This window comes from Halichoerus grypus, chromosome 10 (assembly GCF_964656455.1).
Source record: "Halichoerus grypus chromosome 10, mHalGry1.hap1.1, whole genome shotgun sequence".
In the NCBI taxonomy this organism is placed as follows: Eukaryota; Metazoa; Chordata; class Mammalia; order Carnivora; family Phocidae; genus Halichoerus; species Halichoerus grypus.
In genome coordinates, this window is record NC_135721.1 from 124,758,043 (window position 1) to 124,782,272 (window position 24,230).

Here is a 24,230-nt window from a genome sequence, read left to right on the forward strand (position 1 = left end):
GGGGTCTGGGCTGGGAAGCAGCTCCTTTTCAGAACATTGCAGGCCCTCACTGCCCCCTCTCTGCCATTTCTCTCCTTTTCCAGGAAAAAAGTTTGAAGTCAAATGGGTCCCAAGGTGGGATATTTTCCAAATGTCAGTGCAATCTGTGGTACATTACAGCTAAATGTGATCATCTCAGTGCTGGGCTCTGAATGTCAGCGCACCGGCCGGGATGGAGTGACAAACAGCAGGTTGATGGCCGGGTGGGGGGGTGGGGGTGGGGGGGTGGGGGTGGGTGGGCTCGGCTCCCCCTCTCCTGGGAAATCGCCCTGGGGGGTGAGGGAACGGGGCCATATCTGGGCTCCGCTGGCAGGGACCGTGGGTCTCTGTGGGGACATGCAGAGGGCCGGCGAGGTGTCCTGTGTGTTTTGTGCACAGGTGTGTGTACCCCTGCTCCCGTGTTTCCCTGCCTGAACACCACTTCATTGTCATCGCGTGTCGGTGTCACACCTCAGCCACTCTGGGAGCATGTTCCTGAGGACAGGCCGAGATCTGTGTGTCCCCCATCTGACACAGTGACACGGAGGTGTCACTGTCCGTCTGCCCATGTGTTCAAACACATAAGTAGAACTCCTGGAAAGATGTACACATAGTCTCCCTAACTAAACACGAAACTGCGTGTATCCGGGTAGATACAGACCCCATCCATCTCAGGGGGCCTTTTCCGTGTCGTGAACACTCTCTTCCTGTGCCTCCACGTGTGGTTGTGTGTGCGCGTGCAATTGTGTGTGTTTCTGTGTTTATATGATTGTGTGTATGTGTGTCTATAGTCTCAGGAGTTCAGTGCATGTGTGTGTGTCTAGGTTTGCAAATCCCCTTTCGACTACAGAGGTAGATGGGGAAACCGGGGTGGGGCGGGGGCCCTCTGCTTCGCTGCCCTCGTGGTGGGGCATTCTGACGGCTGTCCGCTCTGCGGAGCCTGTGATTGGCGGGGCGGGATGGGGATTAAATTGCCTCCAATTACTAGGGAGTGAGTGGTGAGCGGTGAGACCACAGGGATGCTGTGTGCATGCCAGGATCTGCCAGCCACAACGGGGTTAAAAAGTCCTGTGTATGCAGGTCTGTGTGTGTGCGTGCCCATGAATGCCTGTGTCCTTGTGTTTTGTGTCTCTGTGTGTGGGTGTATAGGCTAATGAGAATGCACAGGAGCAGGTCTGTGTCGTGTGTGATCGTGAGGTCAGAGATGTGTCTCTGCGCATCCATCTCAACACGACTGTCATTGTGCCCGTGTGGGTGTGCTAGCATGCAGCTGTGTGTCTGGGGGTGTGCGTGTCTCCACGGCTCTGAGCAGCTGCATAAGAATAAGATGTGTAAGAGTCTACGTGTGTCTTTGTGTGTGCGGGTTCCGTGTGAGTGTCTTTGTGTGCCTTTGTGCATATGAGTGGGGCTCTGAGGTTTTCTCTGAATGGAGAGTCTGTGTGTGTGTGTGTGTGTGTGTATGTGTGTGTGTGTGTCTGAGTGAATCGATGGGTATGAAGGAAGAACACGAGAGGAAATTCTACCCCATCCCTACCACATCCCAACTGGCGTCAGGCTCCCGAGGCCTCCTCCCTCAGATTGCACAAGCCTGCACCAGAGGGCGGAGGACACACACAGCCCCGGTAAGGGAGCCCAGCGAGGGGTCTGTGGTGACGGCTGCTGCTGAGCCTGGGATGGGGGATGTCCCCCTAAAATTCACATGTTGCTGTCCTAACAGGCTGTACTTTAGAATGTGACCTTATATAGAAATAGGGTCATTGAAGATGTGATTGGTCAAGATGAGGTCACACTGGGGTTGGGTGGTGCCCTCATCTGATGTGACTGGTGTCCTCAGAAGGGGAAATCTGGATGAGAGACAAATACAGAGAGGGAAGACAGTATGAAGAGACACGGGAGAAGGCAGCATGCAGAGGGAAGTGGGGAGAGAGGCCTGACTCTCACAGACCTTCCCTCCCAGCCCTCCAAAGGAACCAACTCTGCTGACACCTGCATTTCAGTCTTCCTGCCTCCAGGACTGTGGAATAATAAAGCCCGCTTGTTTAGACTACTCGGCTTCTGGTGCTTTGTTGCAGCTGCCCTACCAAGCGGAGGCGGGGGACCTGTAAGGTTAAAAGAGCTTCTCCTTCCGGCCTCTTCTGCTCCCAGAAGACCCATTTCACAGGTTTCTCTGTGGTCCTCAGCTGGCCAGCACATCTTCATTCTGCCCAGCGGGATCCAGCTTGGAGCCCTCAGCCCCAAAGCCTCAGTTTATCGGCCCTTCTTCTGGGTTAGATAACCCTACCTCTGCCCCTCTCCCAACCCCTCTCCTGTCCCGGGATCTTAGCTTCCTCCAACCTCTCCTGGCAAGGCTGGGCTTTTTCACCTTTCCAGGGGTGAGCACATCGTCTCCCCATTTTTTTCCCTCTGCCCCACCTGGCTCTGTGTTCTACATATAGCAGGTGCCCACTAGAGGTCTCAGTGAAGGACTCCAGGCTTGCGGCCTCTTTCTGGGCTTGGAGTGGGAAGAGGACTCAACCCCACTGCTCACTCACCCACATGAAGCCTCTCGTCCATGTCCTGATAGCTGTCGTTTGTTTTGCTCTTTATCCTGGGGCTGAGCTGGGCACGAGTGTGGGTCACTTTGTCCTCCAAACAACCCTGTGAGGTAAGTACTATTTTTAGCCCCATTTTCCAAAGGAGAACCTGATCACAGGGAGGGGAAATAAATGGTCTAAGATCACACCTTAGGATTCTTGAATGTTAGATTGGGAAGGGACTTTAGGGGTCAGTTAGGTTACCCTTCTCCCCTGCCCCCATTTTACAGTTGGAGAAACTGAGGTCAAAATGGCTCTTCTCCTTCCACCCACACCTGATGCTTTCTCAGAGTTCACCTGGACCCTCTGATCCCATGACTCTGCATTCTGCTCAGGCCTCCCTTGTTCTTAGGACTCTAGCTATCCTGTAGATGAGGGTGACCAGCAAAGCTCGTGAGCCCCTCCTCTTTCCTGAGCTCCAGCCCTGAATTTCCACATCTAGTGCACATGGCCTGTAGGCCCCTCAAAATCAACATACCCAAACCACACTGACTTCCCAAGATCCTGGATCATAGGCTTCTCCTGAGTTCCCTGGCCCATTACGAGCTCCACTGTCCTTATCCCTCAAGCCTGGATACCTTCTATACCCTTTGACCTTGGACCTTCTCTACCCCCATCCCTATACACCCACCCTACTCCTGATGGGTCTTCCTCTTAAATATTTCTCGAATCCACTGTTGCTGGCCCAGATTAGGCCTCAATATCTCTCGCTGAGATTCCTGTGTCAGTTACTTGTACCTGCTAGAATTACACTTGGCTGCTCGGGACAGAAAAACAAAATAACAGTGACTCCAACGATGGAAATTTTTTTTTTTTTTTAAGATTTTATTTATTTATTTGACAGAGAGAGACACAGCGAGAGAGGGAACACAAGCAGGGGGAGTGGGAGGGGGAGAAGCAGGCTTCCCGCCGAGCAGGGAGCCCGATGCGGGGCTCGATCCCAGGACCCCGGGATCATGACCTGAGCTGAAGGCAGACGCTTAACCATCTGAGCCACCCAGGCACCCCCCAACGATTGGAAATTTATTTCTCAGGGAATCCAGGTATGGGTGGGGGCAGTTCAGGGCTAGTGTTGTGGCCCCATGAAGTTGAAAGGAACTAAGTCTCCTTCTAGTTCATTGTTTGGCCATCCATAGGGTACAGCCTTTGTCCTCATGGCCCAAGGTAGCTGCTTGAGCTCCAGCCATCTCAGCTGTATTCACCCAGCAGAAAGGAGGATAAGCAGGAAAAAAAGGCAAAAAACATTGGTCAACAGTCTTTGGAGAAGGTGTCCCAGAAGTGCCATGTGACAATTCTACTTGGATTGTATTGGCTGCAAGTCAGTCCACACAATACATCACTGTGATGGAGGCCAGGAAATGTGGTCCTTGTGATAGTGGCCATGTGCCCAGCTGAAAATGTGGGGTTCTTTGATTAAAGAGGAAAGTGAGACTGTGACCTCCTCACCTCTTCACAGGTCTCCCTCTCTCTTCTCTCACCCTCCAATCTACCTTGGACACAGCAGCCAGGGGGATCTGTCTAAGATGCTAATCCATATATAGATTTGCCAGATATGGCAAATAAAAATACAAGATTCCCAGTTCAATGTGAATTTCAGATAAACAATGACTAAGTGTTTTAGTTTAAGTGTGTCCTGTGCAATATTTAGAACATATTAATGCTAAAATAATTATTTGGTATTTATCTGAAATCCACATTGAACTGGGCACACTGTATTTTATCTGTCAGCCCTAAGTCCCTTTCGTGGTTCTCCACTGTTCTCCTGAAAAGGCCTAAACTCTTGGGAAGGGTTTTTCTGGGCCCCTCACAATCTGCCCTCCATCTGCCCTGCCCAGCCCAGTGTTTCCTGGACAAGCCCTGCTACTGTGTTTCCAAGCCTTCCAGTCCTTGCTTAAGTTGTTCCATTGGCCTGGAAGCAATTCTCCATCCAAGAAGCCCTGTGAATTCAGGAGGGACCATGGCCCCCGTGTTTCCGTGTTCCTGTGACATGGGGTGAGAGATTATTTGATGAATGAAGTAAGTCCAAGCAACGAGGTTGGAGTGGCCACCTGGACTCACGACTCTTTCCCCAGTGCTCTCTGTACCCCGGCTGGCTCACGTGGGCCCAGAGCTGGGATTCATCTCCTGGGCTTTCATTCTTTGTGAGCATGGCGGCGCCCAGCACACAGGGGGTTAAGCCAGCCTTGGAGTTGGGCGCTGGAGCCCACGGAGTCCTTCCTGACAATAAAGCTAATGAATCCCTCCTTGCCGGTTTCTCTTGCACAATAACATTTAATCATCATTTGCACAGCAGATGAGAAGTTTGCGGCAGATGCGATTCTGCATGAGTGGCGATTTCTGTGTGTGGGCACTATTCCTGCTGTCCCCAGCACACCTGACAATCTGGGACCAGGGCAGGCTGCACCCTAGGGGGGGCTGTGTGCACCCGCGTGCCAGGGTTCTGACCCCATGCACGCGTGGGAGATGGACTTCAGAGGCACAGGTTTGTGTGTGTGCGTGCTTGTGTGTGGAGCCAGGCTCATGTGGCGTGGCTGCGTGTGAACCATGATGGGCCTGCCTGAAGGTACACGTGGCTAGAGATGCTTAGGTGACTGCGGACTGCAGTCCGGAAGTGGAGGTACACACATGTAGGCAGGCAGATGTGGGGGGGTATATATCGTTGTTTTGCTTTTCTTTTTCTTTTTTTTTGAGAGAGAGAGAGAGAAAGAGAGAGGGGAGGGGCAGAGGGAGAGAGAGAGAGAGAGAATTCCAAGAAGGTCCCATGCTCCACGCAGAGCCCGATGTGGGGCTCGATCCCATGACCCTGAGATCATGACCTGAGTTGATACCAAGAGTTGGATGCTTAACCGACTGAGCCACCCAGGCGCCCCTGCTTCGTGTAGTTCTGAACGCTTGTTGGAGGATGCCTTGTTGTTTAGATGTTTGTGAGTGATCATGTTTATTTTGTACTCACAGACTCAAGTGCTCACGTGTTCAAACAGGTCTATAGGCATTATGCCCTGGAATTTAGAGTTTGTAACTGACTGCTCCTGAGGCTACACATGCTTTCCCATGCAAGCATGCAAATGTGCAAATGGCAGTATGAATGTGTGCCTGGGGCTAGGAGTTTGTGTGCACAAGCCCAACTGAGGGGAGACACATATACGTACCGGGTAACCACATGGGAGCGTCATGAATGTGTACGAGTGCATGCTTGCATGGGACATTGGAAGCGTATCAGCGGACACACACACACACGCATGTAAGAGAACACACCCATGGAAGGTACGTGTATGCTTTGTGTACCAATGTGAGTGCACCCGTGAGAGCTGGCCTGCAGCCCCCGTGGAGTGCGCGGGCGCGTGAGCACACGTGCAGAGCTGCAGATGTGCTCTGTGTGCACGGCCGTGAGCAGGCATGGGTCCGCACTGTGCACCCGGGTGGGAGCACGTCTGAGGGTCCACACGTGCAGACACCCACGTGCTCGTGCGCCCATGTGCACACACTGAAGCGTAAACCCTCTGCCCTCAGAGTGAGGGCTGACAGGGTTACATTTTCCAAAGGCTCCGCGGCCAGGGACAGAGCTGGCCCCGAGAGCACTTGCTGGCAGGAGGTAAGTGGAGCCGCTGATTCGTGACCCGGGGGTGGGCCATGCTGACGGCTGGCTGACGGATGCGGGCGCTTAGCTGGCCCCTATGACAGCAGCTGGCTCTCTCGGCTGCCTGAATCAGGAAGTGGGAGGTTAGTTCTTGACCTGGGTGCTCGGCGCCGGCCTCCCCCTTCCCCGGCGCGTGCCCACAGCCACATGCAGACACACGCACCGCGGTACACGCCGGAGACGCGGACCTGGGCGTGCACGGCAGCCCCACCGCCACCTTGCTCCCCAGCTTGGCCATCTGTCTGCCGTGCCTCCCCTCTCCCCAGCCGCTCCTCTCCCCACACCCCCTCCACCCCAAACTCTGCTCAGAACCTGAGTCGTCCTGGTCCTGTGTGAACTCGTGGGGTGTGTGTGTGCAATGGCCCACCCTTACAATCTCCGTGCCCTCGAGCAAGACTCTCCTCGTCTGTGAGCCCTGGATCCCTCATCTGTAAAATAGGGAGAATCGTGTACCTGCTTAAAATTGAACAATGCAACTTATGTAAAGAGCTAAACAGAGTAAACATAGAGTCCACCCTCCATGGGTTTTACCCGTGCTGGTGATGATTACATGCAGGGCTTAGAACAGCGCCTGGCATGCAGCAAGGGCTAGGGAAGTGTGCAGTCACCGTTACCATCGGCGTTGTCGCTGTCATTAATACCCCCTGCTCTCAAATTCCTGGCCCATTATAGGCCAATTCTTGCTCATGACCCTGAATCCTCCTTTATCCCGTGATGATGACGGTGACAGAGACAATGACAGTAAAGGGGAATTCTTTTCATTTTCCCGGAGGCTTTGAAAAGAGGGCAGACATGGTAAATGGAAGGCTCATTGCTTTCTGAGCGCCTTGATAGAGTTGGGTGTGGCCAATTAGAGCCCGGAGCTGGGAGAGTCTGGGGAGGCCGTGCTCTCTGCTCGGCACAGGGAGAGGATTTGGAGCTCCTGGGGGAATTTGGTGGGAACGAAAGAGACAGATGGCCAAAGGCTGTGTACTCCACTACAAGACCCTTCTCTGTGACCCCAGACCCTCAGAACAGTTGCCCACAAAATGCTTGCCATCCTTGGCGTTCGTGGACACCTGGTGGAGCCCAGTACGGGGGCTGGACTCACTGGATTTCGCTCTTGGGCTGGCTCAGGGCCCTGTGGGGACACAGGAGTTGGAAGCAGAGGGGACTGAGGGAGCATGGCCTTTCCCTCCACGGCCCACTCCAGAACGAGAAGAAATCGTGAGGAGGCTGAGGACTCGCACAGGTCGGACAACGCAGCAGTGAGCGGAGAACGAGCTCTCTGGGGCACAGACGGCAACATCAGATGCGCCCGGGCCACGTGTCCGGCGCTTCCTGTGCGCCCCCCACCGTGTGTGCTGCTGATGTGGGAGGGGCCGAGCGCCAGAGCACCTCGGTGAAATCCTGGCATCTCTCTTTATCAGCTATTTGATCTCAGGCAAGGGACTCAACCTTTTTGTGCCTCAGTTCCTCACCCATAAAATGAGGGTACTTATTGGGTGGTTGTGGGATTAGATGAGTTAGTTCACGTGATATGCTTGCAGCAGTGCCTGGCACATGGGAGATGCTCCGGAAGTATCAGGTATCAGCGGTCATTACTGCATTTGATCCTCATGAGCACCTTATGGAGTAGATGTTCTGAGTATGTGCACTTTATGGATAAGAAAACAGAAGCACAGAGAAGGTAAATAACATGTCCAAAGTCACACAGCTGGTAAATGGTATAGAGCCAGAGGCTCAGAAGGTGAATCTAGATGAATAATATTCTTTATTTCTGGCAGGATCTTAACTCTGTGTGACCTTGGGAAAGTCACTCCCCATGTGAGCGATTTGGAAGATGTTCAAGGATGCTTGTGACTCCACGTTTGTACGTCCCTCTGGACAGGTAAACTGACTGTACCCTCCTTCTCTGCAGGGGCAGAATCTGTCAAGGCAACCGGCATATGTGGAAAGAACAGAGACTTGGAATTAGGGGTCCTGTGTTGTCCCAGCTCTGTCCTAGACCAGCTGGGTGACCTTGAGCCAGTCACTTTACTCCTCTGGATCTGTTTCCCCTCTACAATGGAGAGAGCAAAAACCAATCTGAGAAATGTCACTGGGATTCTGTATGTGACAGCTGAGCACATGCAATGAGAGAGGGGACCACATGTCTCCCCAAGGGTCCCCGAGTTACCATGCCCACTTGTAGAAGCGATAGATACAGGAACATGGACCAAGCGTCCTACACGGGATGAGGGTCCTAATGTCACCCCATTTGGGACTACCTTGCTCGGCCCATATACCTGCCATCAGGATACGTGCTCAAGTGCAGCAAAGCATCCAGTTCCTTGGCTTGGCCTTCGAGTTCTTTCTCCACCTGCCTCCAACCAGCCTTCCCTGCCTCACATCTCACCATTGCTCCACCCAGTGATCCAGCCCCTGGGACCACACACGGTCCCTAAAGCCACCACAGGCTTCTGGCCTCTCCCCTCCCCCTGCCTTTGCAGATGCTTTTCTCTCTGCATGGAATGCTCTTGCTTGCTTGGTCATCTCATACATCTCATTCTTCAAGATGCAGCTGGAGTCACCTCCTCTGGGAAGCCCTCCATAAATTATTCAATCTTTCTTCAGTGTTTTCAGGACCTTGTTCTGTTAGTTCTGCTACAACTCTTATCAAGTGCATTATTATTGGCTGCTTCTGCCCATCACGCCCAGCCCTCTGGGGCCTTGAGTTGCTGGAAGGCAGGAAGTACTTCCGACCTGTGTTAACGTTAGGTGCGTTACTACCTTCTGGGCTTCAGTTTCCTCACCTGTGAAGTGGGGCTGACAGTATCTAATTTAGATGAAATAATACAGGTAAGGCACTCGGGCATAATGACCATCTCTGGATCTGTCACAGTGGACCTTGGCAAATGTGGAGGGAATCAATGAATGATCCCTGGGAGAGTAAAAATAAATAAGTAAATAAATAAAAATAAAGCTAATGAGCATCCATTAAGCATTTTCAATGCGTCAGGAAGGCACTGGGATCAGAGCTTAACATGCATTATCTCCTTGAAGCCTCTTAACAACCCTTTAAGGGAGGGAGTATCATTAGCCCCATTTTACAGATGAGTAAACTGAGGCTTCAGCAGTTGAGGACCTTGATGAAGGCTGCCCAGCTAGCAGGAGCGGGAATTCACAGCTGATCAATGCGGAATGAATGACTCACTTAGGGGTGGGCTGGGAGGACAACTGATTTATATCTTGTCATCAAAGGGTTTTAGAGCTGGAGGCTCTTGAAGACAACTTAACCCTGAAGTTCTTAACTTGGGGAGGATCCATGGACGGGGAGACTGATGGGCTCCCAGACCAAACAGATAAGGTCCCCATCATGCCCAGTGGCTTCCGGCCCCTCCATCTGCTGCCAACCCTCCCACGTCACCCCAGTCCCAGAGCTGCCCAGCTTGTCCTCTCTTGGCACCCCTGCCAGGGGTCCTCTCCCAGTCCCCCCTGAGACTCCAGAAGTCTCCACAGTCACTGGGAATGTCCCTATCTCCTACTCTGGGCAGGAACAGAGCTGACAATTGGGGCCATTTCCTTCTCCGTTGGAGATGTTGGGAGAAGGGGAGAGCGACTGGGTGAGGGAGAGAGCCCGGCCGGCGGGCTTCTGATAATGACAAAAATAACCATAGTATCAAAGGCTAACATTTATTGAACACCTACTATGTGCCAGGCTCTGTCCTAACCACATGACACATGACTGCTTTTTGTCCTCACAACTCTTCGAGGTAGGTTCTGTTATGAGCCTCATGTGACACACGAGGGAAGTGAGGCCCAGAGAATTGAGGTAACTTGCCCAAGGCCAGGCAGCTGGGAAGTCAGTACCAGAGGCTCCACTGTTCTGGCTAGGTGTCCTTGGACGGGCCACAGCCACTTCTCTGGATGGCCTTCTCCATCTGCTGCCTGCAGGGCCCCACCTCATGGTTTCCGTGACGACTAAGATGGTCTCTGTACAGTGTCCCAGCACACAGTAGGCGCTTAGTAAATGAACAGCCTTCCTTCTCTCTTAACTCCGATGGGGGAGACCTGGGAGGGGGGGACACCTCAGCAGCACCCTCCCTCCAGAGTTCTTCCCCCAGCCGGGAGTGGGTAACCCGCCCCTTCACACAGCAACGCCGCGCCATCTCCCCCTCTATCCCAAGAGCCACGCAGTGCCCGGTCCCATTGCAGTTTTAATGACGTTGCTGGTAATTCCAGCACGTCTGGGCGAAAGCTGCACCACGCATCACCCCACCCTGGGGCAAGGCGTGGGGAGGTGCGTCGGGGAGTCCATCCCCCTACAAGTCCCCCTCCTGTCCGGCTGCCCTCGGAGGGTGGGAGGGCTGGGGAAGGGGGTGAGCCGGGGAAATGCTTCGTCCTGGGGCCCCGTCGGGCCCTGGGTGGGCCGGGAGGCGCGCCCCGACGGCAGGGCGAGGAGGGGGGTGGCGGGTGGTAGGCTAGGAGGCCTGGGCCTCGTCGTCCGCGCGGTGGCCCGCGTAGAGCGCGGCCAGGGGCCGGAAGCGCGGGCCCCAGCCGCTGAGATAAGCGAAGTCCTGCTCGGAGCCCGAAGAACCGCTGTGCAGCGAGCTGAGCGAGGCGGCCGGCGAGTCCGCGCCCTCGAAGGCGTAGGTCTGGAAGGCGTCGTAGGGCGGCACTGACAGGTCCCCGTCCGCCAGCGCCACCTTGCGGCTGATGAAGTCCCTGAACACCGAGAAGTCCGGCTCGGGGCTCGGTGGCCCCTGCGGGAGCGAGTGGCGCTCTGAGGGCAGGCGGGCCTGCGGGGGGCTGCCCGCGCCCCCGCTCCCGCTCGGGCCCCCGCCGCCGCCGCCCCCGTCGCCGCCCTTGAGCTCGCCGCCGAAGTCGTAAAGGCTCCGCAGCGCCGACATGTCGTAGGCCTCGGTGTCCTGCTCGCCGCCGCCCTCGTCGTTGTATTTGATGACGTTGTCCCGCATGTCCTCGTCCTCGTCGGAGCTCAGGTGGCTCTTGTGGTGGCGCCTGAGGGTGAGGATCAGCAGCACCAGCACTGTGTGGGAGACAGAAGGGGCAAGTGAGGGCCGAGGCCTGCCTAGGACATTCCGGGGACCCCTACCCCCCACCTCTCACACACAGCAATGCTGGCCCAGCCTAACCGCTGGTGCAAATTTCCTAGATTTCTGTGCAAAAAGACGTTTCCTACGGTCAGAACTGCACTGGCTAGATGGGTAGGTAGTGAGCTACCCATCTTGGGAGGTGTGCAAATCGAGGCTAGACCACCGGGCTGCGGTGGCAGTACTGACGGCAGTGTTAAGAGATTTCATGGGTGTTGGGGGCCGGACCCAACCTCTGATGTCTCCATCCTCAACTCTATGAAGAGATAAAACTTGAGAGGTCTCTAGGCTCTGGGGGGTGCAAAGGGGGCAGTTGAGGGGCAGATGGGGCTGGGGGAATGAAAGATGTCTTGAACCTGACTTCTCTTTTACCCTCGCTCTCCTCTGTCTATTCCAGAAGTCCTGAGCACCTTCTTAGCCCTTTGGGTCTCAGGTCAAGATGTCCTCTGCAGGAGGCACCCCCCCCCCCCCAAGAGCTCCAGGTCAGGTTCAGTGCCTTCACCTCCAAACTCCCCTGGTGAGGAGTTTCTCCCTCTGTCACACGGGTTCTCAGAGCACAGCTGCTGGACTACCAGCAGCGGCATCTCCTGGGAACTTGCTAGAAATGTGACATCTCGGATCCTGTCCTAGATCTACTGGCAGTCTGTCTTGATGAAGCCTCCAGGTGATGCCCAGGCAGCTCAGGTTTGTGAACCACAGCTTCCCCCACCCCAAACACACACTCTAAACTCCCCCTCGGGGCCCCAGGAAGTGTTCCCCTAGCTCGGTGCCTGGCAGGCAGTAAGCCCTTGAAGGGTGCTTGTTGAGTGAATGACTGACTGAAGAAGTGGATGGAGACGTGGTGAGTGTAAGGATGAAGAATGAGAGCACCGCTCCTTCTTTGCTTTCTGCGCTTGACTTCCAGGACTCCACATTCTCTCCTCCTCCCGCCTCGCTGATCACTCATTCTCCACCTTCTAAACAGGCTTCTCCTCGCCTGTCTGACCCCTTAACATCAGCCGTCCCTGGATTTGGTCCTTGGGCCTTATCCACACCCCTCTGTGGGTGCTATCCTGCAGTCCATTTCGAGGCTGACCATGCCCACATCTCAGCCTTCAGCTTGGACTTACTTCTCCCCTGAAATCTAGATCGTCCTTCCAGTTTCCTCAACAAGTCCTCTGGGCTGACCAAGTCCTCACACTGAACACGTCTAACCTTGAAATAATCTTCCCCCTTCCCTGCCCTCAGTCTCCCCCATCTCCGTGATGGCAACCCTAACTTTCCTGTTACTCAGGGCTTTGTGGGGTTTTTTTATTCGTGGATGGATCCCAGTGCCTGCAATAGTTTAGCACATGGGGTTGTGGGGGGGACTCGCTGGATGGATAAATAAGGAGCTGATGAACCATTGAGAGAATTAAATGGGTAGGTGAGTGGGTGGATGGAGAGACGCACGCTGGGTACCATGCCAGGCACTGGATTCTTCTTGTTGCTCCTAACATCTGCAACCGGGCCAGCGGCCAGAGCCAGCTGCTAGGGCCATGGGGCCGGGTTCCAGCCCACGACCTAACAAGGTGGCACATGACAGGGAGGGGGGTGGGGCCCGGGAACAGGTCCGGAGGGAGGGAAGGTGTCAGGAGAGAAGTGGGATAGATGGATGGACAGCTTTCGGAGCGGAGGCTGGGAGCTGCAGAGGGGGATGCCCGAGAGAGCAGATGGTGGGGAGTGCGGGCGGTGGGCAACAGATGTGCCAGGCCTGATCAGCGATTCCGCCCGTCACCTTTAGAACACTGATGTGCACTTTCTTCGTTTGTGGGCAATTAGGCAGAAATTTGTTTGCACTGCCTCGGAAAATGAAACCGCTGTAAAGTGCACCCTCTGGAAAAAGGGTTTCTGAGCCATGGGCTGGGGAGGGGAGAGAAGGGGGGCCCGGGCCTCGCAGCTAGGAGGAGACCGCCCAGGGCCTCTGCAGGGACCCAAGGAGTTGCGGCTTGGCCACTTGCAGGTTCTCGGTGGGCTGGGCAGTGGCCACCACGCCAGTGGCAGGGGGCAGGTGGCTGACATCTCCCAGGGAACTGAGCAGAGCTGGTATCTGCAATCTGGACCACTCTTGGGTTCCCCGAGCTCTGGCTGGTCGCTAAAGTCCAGCAGCCAGAGCGGAGGTGAGGCCTTTCTGCTGCGACGGGGTTGGGGGGGGGGTGGATTTATGGCCCATGGAATCCAGCTTAGCTCCTAGAACTTGACCTCTTCACTGGCGACACTTTGTGGGTTCCATTGGCTGCTGATGGGGTTGCTACCAGAGTAGATTTTGCCTCCCCAAATGTCTTAAGATTTTGCCCCAGCTGCCCCCGGGGTTTTGCCCCAGCTGAGATTCATAGCAGGTGGCGTAGTTAAAGGGAACACAAGGTGAGGAGGCCTGATTTCAAGTTGGAAGACTATGTACCCTTATGTAAACCACTTAACCCCTGCAAGCCTCACTTTCCTCCTCGGAAAAATGGGGATGAAACACCTGGCTACATGGTTGTGAGGAACACAAGAGCCTTTTTTCACTAGAAGGACTTTACCAAAAGTCCTACATGGAGCATAAAAAAGGACGGTGGACATGAGAGATTTTTTAAATAATATGCTTGTTTTTAAAAACGTAGAGGGTGGTCAACATGCAAGGAGTCTCAGGTGGGGCTGACATTTTCTGGAATTGGTGGTGGGGCTGCTCGGTTCTTAGAAGACTTGTCACGGGACCCACACGCTAGAGCTCGGACATCATTTGGGCCGCCCTTCCTGGTGGGAGAGGGAAGCTGAGGCCCCCGTGGGGGTTCCCGGGAAGGACATCCAGGGCCCCAGAGTGAAGGCCAGCAGGGCGGGGGCGTGGCTCTGGCCGGACTCACCGACCAGGATGAGGACGCAGACCAGGAGCGCGATGAGGGCGCCGGGGCTCAGGGAAGTGGCCATGACGAAGGCTGTGGTGTTGCAGGACTGGATGGTCCCCGAGCTGTCACAGCCGCAAATGCGGATGGTGAGCGTGCCCGTGCTGCTCAGCGTGGGCGGCCCGCTGTCCACCACCAGGATGGGCAGGAAGAACACGTCCTGCTCCTGCCGGTTGAAGCCCAGGTGCTGTGTGTGCACCGCGGCCGTATTGTCTGCTCCAGAAAGAGGGAGTGGTGTGTGAGGCGGCTCGGCCTCCCCTGTCCCGGCCACCTCCTGGTGCCCCCTCGGGATTTGCCTCCCTCCGCCCCGAGCTCTTGCCTCCTGGGTGACCCACGGATCTGCTCCCCGATCTCCGCAGCTTCTGCCCCCAGCTGCCTGACGATCCTGCTCCCAGCCGTGTAGCCCACAGTTCTGTCCTTAGCTGTCACAAGATGCTATTCCCAGCAGTCTCAAGATTCTGTTTTCAGCTATTCCAAGGTTTTGTCCCCAGCTGTGCCAAGGTCCTGTCCCCAGTTTTTCCAAGATTCTGTCCCCAGCTGGGCCAAGGTCCTGTCCCCGGCTATGTTAATTTTTTTCCCTCATTCATCTCAATGGCCTTCTTTTGTTCTACCCCAGCTACCCGATGCACCCTGACTCTGGGGTCCTGGGGTCCTTGGGTTGTGGCTTACTGGGCCCCAAACAAGTCCTGGGTCACGGAGAAGACTGGGAATGTCTTCTCTCGCATCTGGCTTTGGCTGAGGGAGCTTTCTGTCGGGAGTCTAAGAGGCTGAGCCTGCAGGGCTGGGGGCATGGCCTCTGGGGCCTGATGAGGGGACCCGCGTGCACCAAGGTCTCCTTTCTACATGTGCGACCAGAGAGGACAGTGAACTAACACAAGTCATACTCATGACACCACTTCAGCCAGCTGCTGGGAATGCTAGGCAGGACTCAGGTGGCTCTCTGGTCTCGGAGCATGGGCTTTGGTGACAGGTGGTGCCCACTTTCCCCTGCCCTTCCTGCCTCTCCCACCCTCTCCTGTATGGGTCAGGCCACCCCTGAGCCTCCATCATTTTGATGCCAGTGTGGAGGCTCATACTCTGAGCCGGGCTGGCTGCTACCCCCACCCTTCACAGCCAGCTCCACACAAGGGGGCCCTGCCTTCCTGCGGGGGGCGTCCAGTCTCCCCTCCTGAGTCCTTCTCCTGCCCTCACAGCCTTCCGGCTAGTCTCTCTGCCCTCAGACTTCAGCAGTCTGGGTCCCTTCCCCAGCTCTGTGGCCCCTGTCAACCCAGTTCAGTTCCGGGCCTCCCCCAGTCGTGGACACAATGCAGGAGAAAAGAGCTGACTTGTGACCTTGAGCACGTCTGTGACGCGAACTAGAGGTCCAGCTCAAACAAGATTGGTCATGGGTTGAAGCTCATGTGATGGTATCATGAGGTTTTGTGATATTATTCTATCTACTTTTACACACATTTGAAAATCTCCATTAAAATGTTAAAAAAAAAAAAAATCATGCCGAGTCGAACATTTACTCGCTTGGGAGCTCACTTAGCTTCTCTGGACCTCAGTTTTCTCATCTGTAACTGAGGAAAATAGTAGCACATTGGTGAGGATTATGGTGAAATTCATGCCTAACCCTTAGAATGGGTCCCAGCCCCTGGAAATTCTCCACAGATGCCGGCGGTTCTTTCGGTCGCGCCCCATCCCCATGTCCCCTGCGCCGCACCCCGGGCCTGCTCTCCGTGTAAGCTGCCCTGCCTCTCCTCACCACATTCCCGCTAGCGGGAACACCGTCCCCACCTTCCTGCTGGGCAAATTCCTCATCTGTCACGCTCCAGCTAAATGTCACCTCCTTCCTGTGGCCTCCGTTCTCGGCTTCCCCCTCCCCACTCTGACTACGCAGGAGCCACACACATTTCTGCTACAGTGCTTATCACATGGCGTTAGGTTAGCGTGTGCCCGTCTCTGCCCTGGCACCGAGCCAGACTCGAAGAATGACACTTGAATGAACTGCAACTTTTGGGGTAACTGGTGGTCCCAGGTCAGCTCCTCAAGCTCTGGCTTCAGCTGCTTGTCAAAGGGTAAATCAACCCCGGCTGTGAAAATATCTGCCTTCCCAAGGGGAAGAAAGGAGACTCAAGAGCAAGATGAGGAAAAGGGAATGATGTGGGACTCCTCTGCTCTGACTACAAGCTCTCTAGGCATCAAGGACTGTGTGGATGCTTTAAATATATAGTAATATTTAATTGTCCCAACCATCAAGAGTTGTGACATTATTTCCATTTTATATGTGTGGAAGTTGAGGTTCAGAGAGAAGTGACTTGTCTGAATTTATCCAGTGAATTGGTGACATAGCTATTTTTCCCATCCACCCATCAAATCATCCATCTATCCATCCCTCATCCATCCATCCATCCATCCATCCATCCTACAACCACTGTTCCATGCAACCATCCATCCCTCATCCACCCATCCATCCTCCATCCATCCATCCATCTATCCATCCATCCATCTATCCTCTGTCCATCCATCCACCCATATCCATCCATCCATCCTCCACCCAGCCATCCAATAAATCTTTATTGAGTAACTACTATGTCCTAGGCACCATCCTAGTCGCAGGGAGAAAACAGTGGGGAGCTAAACCAACCATATTCCTGGGTGTGAGCTTATATTCTAATGTGAGGGACAAATATTAATTGAATAAACCCACAATTTAGTCTACAATTACAAACCATGGTGAGTGCTAAGAAGGAAAAGTACAGGAAGAGCACCTAACAGAGGACCTGACTTAGTCTGAGAGAGGTCAGGGAGATCTTCTTGGAAGAAGTGGTATTATTGCCTAGTACTGAATGATGAGTTCAAGGAGAGGGGACAGCCGATGCAAAGGCCTCGAGGTTGGAAGAAGCATAATATGCTCAAGGAACTAAAGCAGTCCTTTGTGACTGGAGGGAGGAAGGTGATGGCTCGAGTGAGTCAAGGTCAAACTGGGGGCAGGGTGGGGCAGGGGCTCATCATGGAAAGTCTTAGAGGCCATAGTAAGGAATTGGGGTTATTTTCTTAAAAGCAATGGGAAGCCATTGATTGGTGGGTTTTAAGCCAAAAGAGACCGAGCACGACAAATCATCCATTCACACCCTCTGGATGTCAGGATTATCTTAGCCCCTGAGGCTAGAGCATGAACAAGACAGACGTGGTCCCTGCCCTTGCTGAGCCTCCATTCTATGCAAGGGCGTTTCTAATCTAGAGCACAAGAGTGGATGTGGAAGATGAGTTAGGAAGATACTGTGTGTTTTAGGTGTGAGAGGATAGTGGGAGTAGAGGCACAGAGAAGTAGACAGATTTGAAAAATGAGTGGCTGGCTCTGGCTCAGCCTCAAATTCCCAAGCAAGAACAGAGGAGTGGAGAGGAGATGTTTGTTTCTCAGAGTTGCCGCCTTTGGCCATGGAGGCATATGTTCTCAGAGCTCTGGTCCGTGCCACTCCTCCACCCGACAAAAGGGGATCCCTGGGCATCATCCCTGAACCTCCCAAGCAGCCCTCCGGGGCAGCGGCTGGCTTCACCTGGGGAAGCCGCTGGTCACCCCAGCCCCTTTCCCCACCCTTCCAGGCAGGAACTGCGCCCAAGCATTGTATCCATCCATCTGGCCTGACATACATCAGTGTCAATCCCTGGCTGCAAAAGCAATATTTATAAATCACGTTTCCAAACTGGCTACAAATGTGTACAAAGAAACAGATGGGTTGGGGTAGCTGTTTGTCACCCAGGATATTTATATGGTGAGGAGGAGGGGGCTTGGCAGGCCGTGGGAAGGGGCTAGGGGCCTGGCGGAGGAGCCCTTCCACGGCTGTGCTGAGCTTAACACATGGCTGCCACCCTCGCTCCTGGAGCTCCTTCCAGGGGGTCACGCGGGATGGGAGCTCCTGGCGGCTCCCCGTCAAAGAGAGGCAGTTGGGACAGAACTTCAGGCCCCTTGGGTTGGAAAGACTTGTGAACTTGGCGAGGTCAAGCCAGGGCTATTTGTATCTCCTGGGGCCAACTCAGGATACCACTGGAATAATGCGTGGGCAAGGTACTACCATTTGTTAAAATATTGAAATGCTTCCAAAAAGGTTTAAATAGCTCTGACTCTATGAGCCCCAAGTCCTTCCCTGCTGCCTCAGCCTTCCCCCCATGCCCACCCCCAACTTTGACACAATCAAGCCACTAAGGGGGTAAAGCCTGGCACAGTGGGAGCTCCAGGGTCCTGTTCCAGGTTATTTATGGTCAGTGTCCCTTTCGGTTGGTCATCTGAACTGCACTGGTTGTGAAATATTTTTAATATTACTCTTGGAAATACAGAAGGTCTGGCTTCAGAGGCCACTGAGGTCCTTCCTTTTGGAGGGAAGGGTTGTAAGGGTCTTGGGGGTGATCCCAGACCTGTTCCAGGGTCAGAAAGAACCAACATGACCTGATCTCCTAGTCCTGGTATCCACTCATTCCACCCACGCAGGCCTCCTATTCCTTGAACATCCTGGGCCTGCTCTCACCTCAGGGCCTTTGCACTTGCTGTTCCCTCCACCTGGATCATTCTTGGTCCAGTTATCAGCATGGCTCACTCCCTAATTTCCTTTAGAGTCATACTCACTATTGATTCCTTCAGAGATGGCTTCCCAGGCCCCCTTATTTAAAATAGCTCCTACTCTTACTCTGCTTTATTTTCCCCTGTTTTGTTTAACACATTTTATGGAACACCCACTATGTGCCAGGCCCTGCTCTAGGCACTCGGGGCCCAGCACTGAACAAAATCAAGTCTAGACTCTTGTCGAGATTGCATTATCTACCCTCCAGCCACTTAGCATCCCCAACATATTATTCACTTGTTTAATTTCTACCTCCCCTCACCAGGATGTCACCTCCACGAGGGCAGGGATTTTGTCTTGTTTGCCACTGTATTTCAGGGCTTAGAACAGTGCCTGATACAGAAGCAGTGTTTCAGTAAATAATTGCTGAATGCAGGAAATGATGTGTTCCAGGTACTAACAATATACCTTCATCTTGGGGGGCCACCTAGCCATCTCAGGGGGCAGGCCCTTTCAGCCCCATTTTACAGATGACACAATGGAGGCTTAGGAAGTGCAGACCTTGCTAGGGTTGTACAGAGAGCCCCCAGCTGAGCCTGGCCTGGGACCCAGGGCCCTCACTCCCAGTCCACTGACGCCCTCCACCCACCCCCAGCCCCCACCCCCAGTTCAGTGCTCGAAGGCTCAGACTTCGGCTTCTTGAGGAACTTGCTGGGGCACATCTCACAGTGGGATCAGCTCAGGCTGGGCAGGGCAGTCACTTTCAAGGTGGCGAGCGAGCGAAAGCAGGAAGCACGCTGGATCTGAGACAGGGGTGGGTTGGAATCCCAGCCTGCCGCTGACTCCCCGTGTGGCCCTGGGTGGGTCCCTTTCCTCCAAGAGTCTCCGTTTTATCATGGGTAAAATAGGGGGAGGGGTAAGGAAATCACCCCCCAGGGTGGCCGTGAGGATGCAAAGAGAAACATGAGTGGGATACAGCGCTTTTTAAACTGAAGGGTGGGAGTGTGTGCACGTGACTTATTTCAATCTTCAGTTAGACCAGGGGGCTCTTTCCATCCAGGACTCTGGCCCACCCACTCCTCATCTGTTCCCTCTCTGTATCTTTCCATTCTCTTCTCTTGGGGTGCCCCCTCTCCACTCCACCCACCCGCCCCCGGCTTGTTCTTCAGGGTTTAGCCAGTGGGCTGGGGAACAGCTCTAGCTTGACCCAGATTTTCTGTGTGATCTTGGACCCAACACTGGCCCTCTGGGTGCCTCAGTCTCTCCACCCGTAATACGGGAAGGGGAGGGGAGGCTAGGCCCCTCCCTTGTGCATCCTAGGATTTGGTGGTTCAGAGGTAACTCACCTTGGATGTCAAGCAGGGAGAAGTGAGGGTTGCTGGGAGCTTCGGGCACCAGGCGGAAATAGAAGCGGTGCCCACCCTGAGGCTCATCTCTGTCCACCACGCTGATGGTCTGGATCAGCTGAAGGGGGAGGATGGGGCAGGGAGCTGATGTGAGGCCTAGTCCACACTGGACCTGGGTAGAGGGTGTCCCAGCCAGTCCCAAGAACCCCCAGTCCCCAGCCCCTCCACGTACCTGTCCTGGCTTTGCGTCTTCACACACGGCTGCCTCGTAGGGAGTGGCCAGCTCTGGGGGATTGTCGTTCACATCCAGGATTCGGATTCTTAGGGATGCCCGGGAGAGCTGGGCATGATTGTCTGCAGCGAGAGCACAGGAGCGGGGTGAGCGGCATCAAGTGTGAGACCTAGACAACCCCCCATCTGCCATGAGGACAAGGCGAGGCAGTGGGGTCACACTGAGAGATCTGTGGGTTGACCAGGCAGGGAACAGGATCAGGACTGAGGACAACGGGCATGAAGGGGTCACCACCATCACTGCCGTCACTGTCACCACCACCGTCCCTGCATGACCACCACCGCCTCCACCACCATAACCCCCAGTGCCACCTGGCACCATCGTCAACCCCATCCCCACCACTGCTACTTGCGCCATCACCGTCACCAGTCCTGTTTCCACTGCCCTCATTAGCATTGTCCTTGTACCAACATGACCACCAGTACCACTATCACCAATCTCACCACTCTCGCAGTCACCAACCTGCTGGCTTCGCCATTAGACCATTGCCATCAGAATGATGGTGTCCCCACTGCCCTCTCCAAGGCACCACCCTCCTCATCTCTGTTATCACAAACACCAAGGCCATCCCTATCAGCGCCCTTACCACCACGGCCAGCAGCACCCACGCGATCACTCTCTCTACCACAAACACCATTACCAGCCCCGCCCTGACTACCATTACCCCCCCGGAAACACCCACGTCACCATCACATAGCTAGCCCCACTCCCACCTCGGGCAACACGATCATCACCACTGCCGTCAACCAGCATCCCATTCTCGACATCCCATCACCATCAAGGGCACAGAATGCACCCGGAGCATCCACATCCATTATTTCAGGTATCCATGTGGAAATCCTGTGCTTGGGTCAATTTCTAGCCCCACATTGCAGAAGAGAAACAAAGCATGAGAAACTTTAAAGAACTGGTCAGTTGACAACGGGGCTCTCAAACCTCTGCTCTTTTAAGACCTGATCCTAAGAGGGCAAGACAAGTCCACTGGATGTAGGTCTTGGCCAGGGTCTTCAGCAAAACCATGACACCCCCACCTGTGAAGTCTTTGAGGTCAAGGTCCCTGCTGTATTAACCCCCGGGTTCCAGCACTGTGGGGTACAGCACAGAGTAAGTTCTAATACATTTGTTGAACGAATGAATGAAGCCTGGAAGAACATGGACGGAAAGAGGCTTGAGTTCCAGGCATGGCTCTGTCCTTGACCCAGTGTTTGGTCCTCCCTCCCTGATATCCCTTTCCACATCTGGAAAATGAACAGAGCACGGTGATTAAGAGTAAAGTCTCCAAGGCAAGTTGTTCTGATCTCAACTCTGCCACTTAGTAGCTGTGTGGTCTATGCCAGGTTACTTGGCCTCTCGGTGCCTCTGTTTTCTCACCAGCAACATGGAGCTACTAGTAATGGGTTGGTTAAGAGGAAAGATTGAGTTCCTATCTGCAAAGCATTTTTAAACTGTGTATATAACACATAGCAAGTGCTATCTAAGGATTTGTTAAATAAACAGACATCCTTAAGGGTCCTTTCAGCAATGACATCAAGTGATTGAAGGATACCTTGTCCCAGCCTGGCCTGTCTGAGCAGCACCTTGAATGTTGGCTTTTTCTGCCCCTTGTCCCCTGGACCTCTTGGGTGCTCATTGGTGCCCTGCTCTCAGCTATCTTAGTCATGAGTTCGTTACCGACAAGTTCTATCCACCAGCGACCTCAAGGACTGGGAGAGGAAGCCACCCCCTTCTAAGCAGGGTGGTTAGGCGTCTAACCTGGCGGGCAGGGAGCTCTTTTGGGGGCAGCCTGGAAGCTTCCAAGCAGCCAGGAACCCCATGAGTTCTGGGGGGAGTGGGGCTGCCTCTTCCTCTGATCAGGGCCGCCGTGGCCCGCAGCTGCTTGTGTGTTGATAAGGAGAAATGGGATCCGGAGGCAGGTGGAGCCACCTCCTAGGGTCAGGGAAAGGAGGGGGATGAGTCCTTAATTAACGCAGACCCCAGCCCCTCTCTGGAGCTCCCCTTAGCCAGGGGCACCTTATCTTCTCAGCTCACCCAGATCTGCAGCTTCAGTGATTAGAGGGGGCTTTTCTGGGGGGGCGAGAGATCGGAGTCGTGACTGGGAATGCCGGGCAAGCCGTTATTTTTAAGAGTCTGTTGCTGAAGAACTTAAACAGACAGAAGGAGGGTGCGTTTGGGAGGAGGGGAGGTGGGGAGAGTGAGGCCCGCTGCCAGGACCAGGCACCTCTCTCCCCACTGAGGCAGAGGGAGGGGGCGCAGGGGCCTATGCGCCATGCAGAAGGGCGACCCCAGAGCAGGGCCAGCTCCTCTGAGGGGGACACGCTGCAGGGGGCCGGGTCCACTGCTGGAGAGACCCCCACTATTGAGCCATTCCTTTACAATCTGTTGGGGCTCTTGTGGCTGCTTTTTTTTTTTTTTCTAGCTTTATTGAGATAGGATTGACAACGTGGTATAAGGTGTGCAGTGTATTGATTTTATATGCGTATATATTGTGGGATGTTTCCCACAATCAGGTTAGTTAACACATCCTTCACCTCACATAATTACCTTTTTGTTGTCGTCCTGCTCCTCTTTTATTTTTTTCGAGGGGGGTGGGGCCGAGGGAGAGAGAGACTCTGAAGCAGGCTCCTCGCCCAGTGCAGAGTCCGACGTGGGGCTCGATCTCATGACCCTGAGATCATGAACTGAGCTGAAACCAAGAGTCAGACGCTTCACCGACTGAGCCACCCAGGCACCCCTCTTACCTCCTTTTTAAAAATGCTACAGGTCACCTCCTGGGAAAGCCCTGAACCCTTTGGCATGGCTGTGGATCCCGGGTCTCAGAGGCGGGGCAGCCGAGCGGGCAGGGAAGGTGTGTGCCTCTATGTTGCCTAGTTACCAACTGCAGAACTGATCCCAGGGACCCCTGGATTTGGGGCCGGCCTGGAATCCGCAGAGCCTGTGTGCCCATGACATCGCTGTGGCCTCCAGCCTGGCTGCACATTAGAATCGCCTGGGAAGGCTTTGAAACACACTGATGCCCAAGGCGTGGTCCCTGAGGTTTTTTAATGGCTGTAGGAATCTAATATGTGGCGGGGGGTTGCCAACCACCGGCAGGTGGGGGAGTCCAACCTGTTATCTTACTTCTGGTGGACTTCCTTTAAACCCCTCCTGATCACAGTTAGCCGCATTTGTGATCACTGCTAATGATTAATTCATAAGTTTACCATCTTAAATGTTTCTGGGATAAAACAAAGACTCCATCAATTAATTAATCTTCACCCTGCGCAGGACTTTCCAATCGATAACAAATTTTCTTATCTATGACCTCATTTGATCCTCAAACAACCTGTAAAGGAGGTCTTGTTAAACCCATTTTGTAGATGAGAAAACTGAGGCCTAGAGAGGGCCAGGACCTTGCCCAGAGCCACAAGGGAGTCAGCGCAGAGCTGGGTTGGGTCCTGGGTCTCCTGCCTCTACGGCCAGTGCTTGGTCTAGATCCGAGGCCAGTAGGCCCTCCTGCTGCCTGGGTATCTGTCCATCTAGCACCAACTACTGCTCGGACCCAGGTCCAAGCGGCCCTTCCCCGACGCCCAGCAGCAGGTGCCCTCTCCCAGGGCTGGGTCCCTCATGGGTCCCAACCCCCCTCTTGGCATCTCAGTTCAGCTGACTGACATGCAAATTAGTTTAATTATTTCTTCTTCTAAAATAAATTATATTTTGCAGTAGCTGCAATATGTTGTGTCAGGCAAAATTGCATTCAATATTTTTAAACTAATTGATGCAGCCTTGAGGAAGGCTGATTGACAGCCCAGAGCTGAGCAGGCCTGCAGCCTTAACCGGTTCCTAGATGAAAATTAATGTGCTTCGGCCTGGGG

The 24,230-nt window shown here is 54.2% G+C and overlaps 1 protein-coding gene across 2 annotated transcripts in view; it reads right to left on the bottom strand.

Annotated features, from left to right (window-relative positions):
* Nucleotides 1–9,868: 9,868 nt before the first annotated feature.
* Nucleotides 9,869–24,230, bottom strand: part of CDH22 (cadherin 22) — a 67,439-nt gene continuing 53,077 nt past the window's right edge. The window contains exons 8-11 of one of the 2 annotated variants that reach the window (XM_036069664.2): nt 20,320–20,441; nt 20,088–20,205; nt 14,162–14,413; nt 9,869–11,236 (exon numbers count right to left, since the gene is read on the bottom strand). In XM_036069664.2, the coding sequence (XP_035925557.1) occupies nt 10,671–11,236; nt 14,162–14,413; nt 20,088–20,205; nt 20,320–20,441 (1,058 nt within the window). In that variant the 3' untranslated portion in view covers nt 9,869–10,670. Of the gene's footprint in view, nt 11,237–14,161; nt 14,414–19,439; nt 19,545–20,087; nt 20,206–20,319; nt 20,442–24,230 lie in introns of those variants that run through there. The other variant, XM_078057254.1, reaches the window with a different exon arrangement.